The sequence below is a fragment of the Podarcis tiliguerta genome (assembly GCF_965153285.1).
Source record: "Podarcis tiliguerta genome assembly, chromosome: 6".
Lineage (NCBI taxonomy): Eukaryota > Metazoa > Chordata > Lepidosauria > Squamata > Lacertidae > Podarcis > Podarcis tiliguerta.
Genome location: NC_139539.1, coordinates 75,038,953 through 75,048,341, shown reverse-complemented (window position 1 = coordinate 75,048,341; position 9,389 = coordinate 75,038,953). Strand labels below are relative to the sequence as shown.

Genomic DNA, 9,389 nt, shown 5'->3' with positions numbered 1-9,389 from the left:
GGGAGTTTAATTACTCCAATTGCTACCTGCCCTGGTTTGAATGCTGCCTTGTTGAACTGCTGACCAGAATTTGCTGCTCTTGACAGGTCTTTTGCATCTACGTGTTCTGTTTACCACACAAATGTTAACCTGCCTCTCCTGGGCATAGAAATAATGTGAATTGTGAAAATTGTCCAAAAGCCTGTCGTAAGAATAGGTACAGATAAAAAATGCGACAGAAGGAATGTTCACGGCAGAACTTGTACAAAACCCTCAGTTTATTAATATTTAGAGGTCAACGCAGCTATGTGCAAACTGTACAACCAAAGTCAGAAACAAGTTAAATTCTATTTTTGTTTTTACAAAAAGAATTGCACTAGGAATACTAGAAGGCCAGCAGTCTTATTTTTTAAAAAAAACACCACCTATATATTCAACCAATATTTGTACATTAATGCATTGAATTCAACAGTCCTGCATAATTACCTCAGTAACACTCTCGGACAACAACCTTCAACCGTTGGGTCTGGGCCCACATCACTGAACACCCCACTGCCAATTTCTTTTCAATGTTTAGATTTGGAATTTTCGGGACACAAAACATGAGCTCTGTAACTCAGCTATGGCCCCTCCTCCCCAAAGGAGGAAGAGAGTCACTGCGACTTTTTAACAGCTGCGTAACAAAAGGAATTTCAGGTGGCCTGGCTTTTTGCATCTGCACAACCTGCTGAAATTTCCTTTCATACACAGCTGAAATAAGGGCAGCTCTGCTATCCTCCTTTGCATCCAGTCACTCCTTTTGGAGAAGATGAGGGAGGAGGGGGAAACTTGAGAGAGGCACCAAATAATTTAAACCAGGGACTCAGCTACATTTGTAAAGATAAAAGACTTTATATGCATTATAACACTGCAACACCAGGTGGCGCTGTGGAGTCCCGTTTTTCGCCAACGGGATTTCCCACTATGAAGTTTACAAGACATTTAACTGAATCGTTTCTTTGATGTGTTTAGAACCAGCCCAGGTCCCATGAGATTTAAGGCGAGTCCCAAATTATTGATACAAATGGAAAACTATTACTCTTAGCACAGGACAGCTACTATCCTGGTTAGCTTCTCTACACACTGTACACACAGAATGTACACACAGAATGTGTACCCAATTAACTCGGGTCAAATATATATTTATATATATATATTTATATATTTACACACACACACAGCCCAGCAATTGATGCTGTGGCAAATTACATTCAATTAACACAACAAATACTTTCTGTGGACATCGGCAAACTTATAAACACCTTTTAAAATTGCAAACGTTCTGGGATCTAAAAGAATCTGGAGTGGAACGCAGACCATTGGCTTCGTCCAAACTTTATCCAGCTTTCAAGGCTTCAGATGCCTCCAAGAGTCGTCGCTCGGCCTAAACTATGATAGGATTATTCCGAGAATAAGTAAGACAATAGTTTGTATGGCCCCTCATGCGCCAAGGTGCTATCGAAATTGCTAACAATAAATGCACCTTGTTATCGAGTGGCACATTTATCAAATCAATTTCATGCCAAGGTTCAAATGCCAAGGTTCCGTTCCAGACATCCCCAGCCTAACTCAAGCGTAGTCCCATTCAATTCAGGGGAATTGAATGGCAGCATGCAGTGAGAGGCAGTGTTCTTCAAACTAACCATTGAAGCCCTCCATGTCCCAGTTCCCACCAACTTCTAATTGAAAGTCAAGTGGCGCTTTGGCCAATCTTGAAGCAAAACACTCAAATTCTCTTTAGATTTGCCCAGAAGAGAATCGACAGGCAGACTGGCTCCCCTCGCTGCTCAGTAAGGTGGGGAGGGCTGTTACTCAAAAGAAGAAAGAAAAACCCAATAAGCTCTTTATTTTATAGGTTCACATTTTTTCTGGAGAGGAAAATAGTATTTTCCGCCCCCCCACCCACTCTCATTCAACAGGGGTTTCAGTCTTCGGAGTTATATAGGGCACGAACACTTCCAGCAACCCCAAGTGGCCTCGTTGCAATCCCAAACGACACACAACAAACTTCCAGGGAGGAAATGTTTTCAAGTCACACAATCTGTCCCCGCTCCTCCCCTCGCAAGTGCCACACAACTCCCCTTCAAGCCTATCCTTTCCCTCATCTTGGCGGGAGAGAAGTGATCAGAACCATTCCACGCGTCGGCCGTCGGCGGGCCCACGCCTCCTCCATTCGAGAGTTCCTACGATGACGAGGTGACATTACCCGAAGACACAATAGTTTCTGGAGAGTCCCCCTCGTCTTTCTGCGGGTGGGAGGAGTTGTCGGATCTGCTTCGGCTGAACTCAATTCCCCCAATGATGGGCCTCTTGAATTTGGTCCCGGAGTCTGCAGTGGGACATTTGCAGCATGACATAATCTTGACAAAAGCTCGCCGCATCTCCTTGTTCGTTAGCGTGTAGATGATCGGGTTAGTGGCCGAGTTGAGAACCGCCAGTACTAAGAAATATTCGGCCTTGAGGAGAACTGGGCAAGTCCGGACTTTGCACCGCACGTCCAGTAAGAGGAGAATGAACAAAGGAGCCCAGCAGATAATGAACACACTTAAAACAATGATCACCGTCTTGAGCAGAGCTAGAGACTTCTCGGAGCTCCTGGTGGCTTTGGCCATGTTCTTCCGGAAAGTCAGCTGACGGCTCTTGGTCCTTACCAAGATGTAGATCCTGCAGTAAAGAACCACGATAGCCAACAGGAGGCCCGTGAACACCGAGGTGCAGAAGAGAATATAATACTTGTGGTAGAGGGGCAACACGGTGGAACAGCTTTGTAGACGTTGGATGCAGTTCCAGCCCATAATGGGAAGACCTCCTAATATCACAGAGATGACCCAGCAGGCACTGATCAACAGGAAAGAACGGGAACTGTTGCTGCTGTTGTGTAGCTTCATCTTCAACATTGTAATGTATCTCTCAATGGCGATGGCCAGGAGGCTGAAGACAGAGGCGGACAACGCCACAAACATGCTCCCTTCCCTAAGAAACCACTGGGCAGGGGTGAGGGTGTAGGTCTTGTGTCCGGACAGTAAGAGGTTGGCGACGTAAGCCACCCCGGCCAGCAAGTCAGAGAGTGCCAAGTTGCCAATGAAATAGTACATAGGCCTGTGGAACTTCTTTGTTTTCCAGATGGTCAGAAGGACAAAGATGTTCTCCAGGATGATGAAGCAACAGATGATGATGAAGACTGCAGAACTTGCTTTGATCCCGGTGTCCGCCTTTTCATTTAGCTTCCCCGTGAAGTTGTAATGTTCTATGATGATCTCATAGTTGAGATAGTCGCTGACTCCACCGAAGGCCTTCACGTGGGGGTCCTTGGTGGAGTCCATGGTGCCGGCCTGAGTTGCAGTTCTCCAGACGGCCACCAAGAGGCGATGTGGAGCAGGTAGTTCAGCAGCTGCCCCGGGCTTCAAGGTCCTAACGTCTGCGGCTTCCAACGTCTAGCTCCTTCTGGGTAACCTCAGTAACCACAGTCCTTAAAAGCAGGAGACACAAGCAAAAAGACGTTAATTTAGGAGAAGTGATTTATTGTTATTATACTATTGTTGCAAGTCCAAAGTGAACATTCTGAAAACCCAAACATGAAATCCTGCAAGTTTGCTGCTAGTAAGCCCACTGGCAAGTAAAATGACATACCCGATGGGGTATATAATTCAGATTTTATTAGTTAACTAAACCACATCCAGCATCAGCTGAAGTGCTAACAGCTTATATGAAACTGTTTACACCTATATCAGGACATAACACCTAACGGAATAGAGGTGTTAGCACTTCAACTGATGGCAGATTGGGTTTATTTAACCAACAAATAACACCTCAGTAGCACAGGGGAAGGCAATGGGTGAAAAAAGCCGCACTGACATCCTCTGCTTTTGACACATGTTCATACATTCATGCTTATAGCCATGAGACCGAGAGAAACTCTATCTCATTTTATATAAAAGCTGCCCAGATTTCCACACCGAAAGCCAAGTCATACCGTTTGCAATCAGATCACAGCAGCAAAGTTAAAACTTCTGTCCTTTTTTTTTTTTTTAAAAAAAAGGCTCACTCTCGACATGACCGCAATCTAAAACTGCTGACTTGTCTCATAAAACATGGGGGTAATGCATAAAACAAATTTGACTTTTGTAAGGATTAAACAGAAGGAACTGGATAGTCTATCCGCTGCACACGCCTACCAAGAGGTAAGCAAGGAGGTGTGTTTAGGATTGCAGTGGAACCCACCCTAAATTAGCTTTGTAAGAGAGGTTTAAAGGAAGGTGTAATTCAGAGCTGAGGAACCTGCTCCCCCCTCCAGAAGCAATTGGATTCTCATCAGCCACTGGGGAAAGACTGAATTTGAGACACGTGTATTGCATGCAGACATCTCAGGTTCAATCCCCAGGTATGCTCCAGAAATACTCATCTGAAACGCTGGAGCTGCTGGTCAGTGTAGACCAGTGTTTCCCAAACGTGGGTTTCCAGCTGTTTTGGGACTACAATTCCCACCATCTCTGACCATTGGTTCTGCCAGCTAGGGATGATGGGAGTTGTAGTCCAAAAACAGCTGGAGACCCAAGTTTGGAAAACACTGATGTGAACAATATTGGGATAGGTGGACCCGTGACTCAGCTTCCCAGGTTCCAGCCCCAGTCGGCATGGCCCAAAGTCAAGGCTGATGGGAGTTGTAGTCAAGAAACATCTGGACGGCCACCGCTTCCGCATCCCTGGCATAACTTGCAAAAAAATGGGGAAGTTGCCCTCTGTCACGAACAACAACTGAAGAAAGTGTGGTGTCAGCAAAAATAAAAATTAGTAAAGCTAACAGAAAGCGAGGAAATAAAATGCAAGTCTCCCGGGACTTTCTATTTGGGAGTTGAGAAAAGATAACAGAATGGCCTTTGGCTACTGCCCTGCATGCAGTTTGGAGATTTGTGTCCCATGGATTCTAGTAGCCCAACTCGTATCTGTGCAGGATTTGCCATCTACAATTAAGTTAGCAGGAGGAGGAAAGTAAGTGTAAAAGGAGATATGGAATTGAGGGTTAACAGAGCACAGAAGGCACCCACAACACTGTAACCACACTATTGATTGTGGTCAATTAACTTGACAGAGGAAATAAAGCTAAAACCTTCACTGCAATCCTGAACACACTGGTAAATCCCAATGAATTTATTATTATTATTAGAATTTATATACCGCCCTATACCCAGAGGTCTCAGGGCGGTTCACAGAACAAAATCAAAATATAAAGCCACAAAATATATAATCAAAATATGCTTAGGAATGTACTACAAGCTCTTCATGAAAGGGAAAAGTGAAGCTCACTCTATTCATGGGATACCCTTCATTCAAGGCTGAACAATACTGACTTTTCAAAGGGTGAGTATCATAACAAAGTCCAAATCACACAAGACCTTTCCCATTGAGTTACAAGACATACCAGTTTAAGTTACACACACACACACAAAAAAAACCCAATCATCAGTTTCAAATGGCATATACCTTAAGCCACCTAGAATCAATGGCTGAACAGGCACGGCGTCATTTAAACGTGACGTACCGAAGTTTCAAAAGTACAAATCTGAGTCAGGCTTGAAACCCAAGCAGATCCTCACCCCCAGACCCAGAAATCATGCAGCCCTCTACCAGATTGCTATCCCTAGAAACACACCACATTCAGGAACTGAAGATAATTGGGCTCTTACATAAGCCCTGTGAACGCATGAAAGAGAGGGAGGGAATCTGTATTTTCTGCATCTTCTTCAAACCTCCACGCATTCTGCTTAAGTTCTAAACAGGACCTAAGTTCCCACAAGTTGCGCGCACAGTCCAGTAATGCTGCCTCCTCCGGAGTTCCTAATCGCACAACACCGATGCGCATACAGCTAGTACTTTGCCCAGGATGGGTAAGTTGTGAGAGGCGAGAGCTAGCAGAGTTGAACCGTCCCTGCTTCCCACACGTACGCCAGGCACAGGGATACCATACGACAGAAAGAGCTCTGAAGGTCATCAGGTCCCATGGACTCAAATAGGACCAAACCCTTTTCAGAGTCGATGAGTCCATATGATTGAAGCCGATGGCTGAAGGGGCCCTGGCGGACTTTGAACAAGAGCTGCCAATTGACAAAGTAAGATGCTCCCACATACGACGAAAAGGAAAATAAACCGAGGGCATCGGACGAAACCAACAGGGTGAAAATTGCTTACTGTTCCCAGACATGGCAAGGTTTTAAACTCACGTAGCTTGAGAACAAAGCTCCTGTCCCTTGGATCCTCCAGTAAATTTATGTCCTGTTCCTTTGACTTCCGTTCCCAAGTTTGCCTCCCTGCAGTCCCCCCTGGGAGGGGGCGGGTGGAGGAGAACACCCTCTTTCAAAAGAAACAAATAGTTGTTCTAGTACCTCGGTTGCACAAAACCATTTACAGTACTAACCACTTTCTTGTTGGAGTCTGCCATTTCTAACTCAATACTCAAATATGTCAGACAAGTGTTCTAATCTAACCACAGAGCTCCCTTGGGAAAGGTTTCCACAGAAAGCCTTTCAGCAGCCGAACCTTTGGCTCCTGAAAATCACTCATTTTTTGCGCATTAAAAAAATATAAATTGCACAGATATACTTGGGGAAATCTCCGTCTTATGAACATCTCCCATTCTCGAGGCCAGCATATCAACTTATACACCATCATCAAACTCAGCAATGCACCCATACCTCTAAATATGGCATATGCACTGCCAATCTCTAGTACATCTTATTCATTCATTCCGATCCTCTCCTGTGCCTCGCTTCATAACGCATGGATCCCAGGCATCGCCTCCGCAGAGGAGTCTGCACTGCCAGCAGTGAAAGCGCGTGCCATCGCAGCCCTTGGAAGTTAGCTCCCGCAACTGAAGTTAGCTTGTTGCCAAACAAATGCAAGTTCGTTCTCAGTTGCCTGCAGTACCAGCCACTGACTGGCATGTGGCAAGGAGCCTTCGGGAATCAAACATACAGATCAGACCCAGAACGCTTCTCGGCTGAGGAGACCAGGACCTGCAGGAGCAGACTGGAGGCAGTTTGCATGCTCAACTGCTAGGCACTAAGTATGGAGAAAGTTGAGAGAGGAGGGAACCAAGTTCACAAATCACAACATCCCTGGGGGAGTTTGCTGCTTCAGATTAACACAGTTTATTCCTAACTTTCTCCATCAATTCAGGGGGGCAGGCTGAGGTTTTCTGGCGAGATCCCAGCAAACAGATCCAGGCCACAGCCCGCTCCCCAAGCCCCGATACCCATATAATTCCACGGTGTCCCTTCCAACTCTACCATTCTATGAACCTGCGCATGCTTTCCTAGAGCCTCACTGAACACAATGGGGTTCGCCTGCAAGTAAGCCTGCATAGGGTTGCATTTAAAAATAAAATAAATCACAGCCAATTCCACAGAACGCCTCCCTCCCCGCCAGGCCAGTCCATTCCCCCACATTACGGAGACGCAAAGCTGGAGAGTGCCGTCGAACGCACGCTGGAGAGCTCACTGACGCGAGCACTTGCAAACGCGTGTCGTTCTTACATTCACACGTGCACCCAACCAAGCCGGACCTCGCCGAGACCCAGCACCCACAGCCAGCCAGTCCCCTTCTCCCAAATCTTACCTCGCTCGGGCAGCACGCGGGTCTCTCCGGAGGCGGCTGCGCTTCGCATGGCGCGCGTCCCGCCGGCCGCCTCCTTTGCAGAAGAAGAAGAAAAGCTCATGGAAAAACCTTTCCCTTTTTCCCTTTTTCTTTTTTTTTGCAAAGTGGCGCCCACCCCTTCGCAGTTTCCTATTATTGTCGCGCTTCCCCGCCCTCCCCCCCCCGCGTTAACTCTTGGCAAGCCTGGAGCGCACGGCGCGCAGACAACGCGGAGGCGCAGCGCTCGCTCTTCGCTTGCCAAGTCCCGGGCAAAACTGGCCGGCGGCTCTTGGGCGGCGGCTCTTAAACGGAGCGCAGCTGCGGAAGGGTTAACACCTGTTTCCTTCCTTCCTTCCTGCTCGCCCCCACCTCCCCCCCCCCCAAAAAAAAAGTTCGCGTCTGGCTCTGTGCGGGGACTGCGCGCGCGCGCAGCGGGAGAGGCGGGTTTCACACGAGAGGGAAGTTGTCCGCGGACCACGCGGCTGCCTCTGACCCCTGCCGCCTCAGGGTTGCCATCGTCTGGTTGCAAACTGCTCCTGTGCCTTTACAGCCTCCGGATTTGCAAGACTGAAAAGGCTTATCTGCATATCTTGAAAAGCTTTTCTTTCTTTTTTTTCCTGGAGGCTACACTGCTGCACCAAACCAAGAGCCGGATTTTCCCTCCTGGCCAGATGGGAAAACTCTGACGTGGATCTGCACGTGTTTCATAGAATCCTAGAATTGTAGGGGTCATCTAGTCCCACCCCCTGCAATGCAAGAATTTCAGCTAAATCATACATGACAGATGGTCATCCGACTTCTGCCTTTAAACCTCCAAGGAAGGATAGTCCACCACTTCTTGTGGCAGTCTGTTCCACTGTCCAACACTCTGTCACTCTGAGTTACTTTTTTTAAAAAAGCAACCGATAAGCGTAATAAACAAGGCGAATCTTTCTGCGTCACGTTTACACCACACTTTTAAAATACTTGTGTTCCCCCAAAGAATCATAGGGATTTTAGTTTATTCCTCCAAAAGCTAGGATTCCTGACTGTTCCCATGATTCTTTGGGGGAAGTCATGTGCTTTAAATGGATGGTGTGAATGAGACTGCCTCCTCAGCCTCTCTCTCTCTCTCTCTCTTCCTTCCTTCCTTCCTTCCTTCCTTCCTTCCTTCCTTCCTTTCTCTTTCTCTTTCTTTTTCTCTCTCTCTCTCTCTCACACACAGTGGAACAGCTTGAAAAGGAAGAGTGAAATCAGCTCACCTGCCTGAATTTGATAAATCCCAGTATTTCTTCAAAATCCAATGATTCCTTGAGTTTCTTGAGGACTAAAAACCTTGGTACCACACTATTTTCACCACTATACAATTGCATTATCTTCAGATCCCTTCATCTTCACTCATCTCCTCCTTACCTTCAGCCTCTCCTTCATCAGACTCCTTCTCACTTCTTCTGGCAGAACCAAATTCCTCCTTCCCTGCTTGGTCTTTGGCTTGATCCGGCATCTTCAGGAAGTCCTATAGGAAGGTGACGCGGCCTGTCGTTTCTGACTCTGCTTTGATCTTGGCGATGATCTCAGAAATTTCAAGGCATCTCCCACTTCCTTCAAATTCCTCTCCCTCATCATCTGGACAGCCTGCTTAGATCACTTCCCAACAACCTGGTTACGTCTTGATCTGGCAGGTCGGAAGATGTTGCACCGAGCAAATGTTATCCCAAACACTTTTCCTCTTGCTTATCGCAAAAAAAGCCCCCAAAATATTT

The 9,389-nt window shown here is 46.7% G+C and overlaps 1 protein-coding gene across 4 annotated transcripts; it reads right to left on the bottom strand.

The window, feature by feature from the left end:
- Window positions 1-239: 239 nt before the first annotated feature.
- S1PR1 (sphingosine-1-phosphate receptor 1) lies at window positions 240-9,177 on the bottom strand. Of its 4 annotated transcripts, none has more exons than XM_083445230.1 (2): window positions 9,040-9,177; window positions 240-3,487 (listed from the first exon to the last, which is right to left on the bottom strand). In XM_083445230.1, the coding sequence occupies exon 2, from the start codon at window positions 3,339-3,341 to the stop codon at window positions 2,202-2,204; it is 1,140 nt and encodes a 379-aa protein (XP_083301356.1). In that variant the 5' UTR covers window positions 3,342-3,487; window positions 9,040-9,177; the 3' UTR covers window positions 240-2,201. The 4 variants fall into 4 exon arrangements, with proteins under 4 accessions (XP_083301356.1, XP_083301357.1, XP_083301355.1 ...); XM_083445231.1 differs by having other exon boundaries at window positions 8,889-9,110; XM_083445229.1 differs by lacking the exon at window positions 9,040-9,177 and adding an exon at window positions 7,630-8,618.
- Window positions 9,178-9,389: the final 212 nt, after the last annotated feature.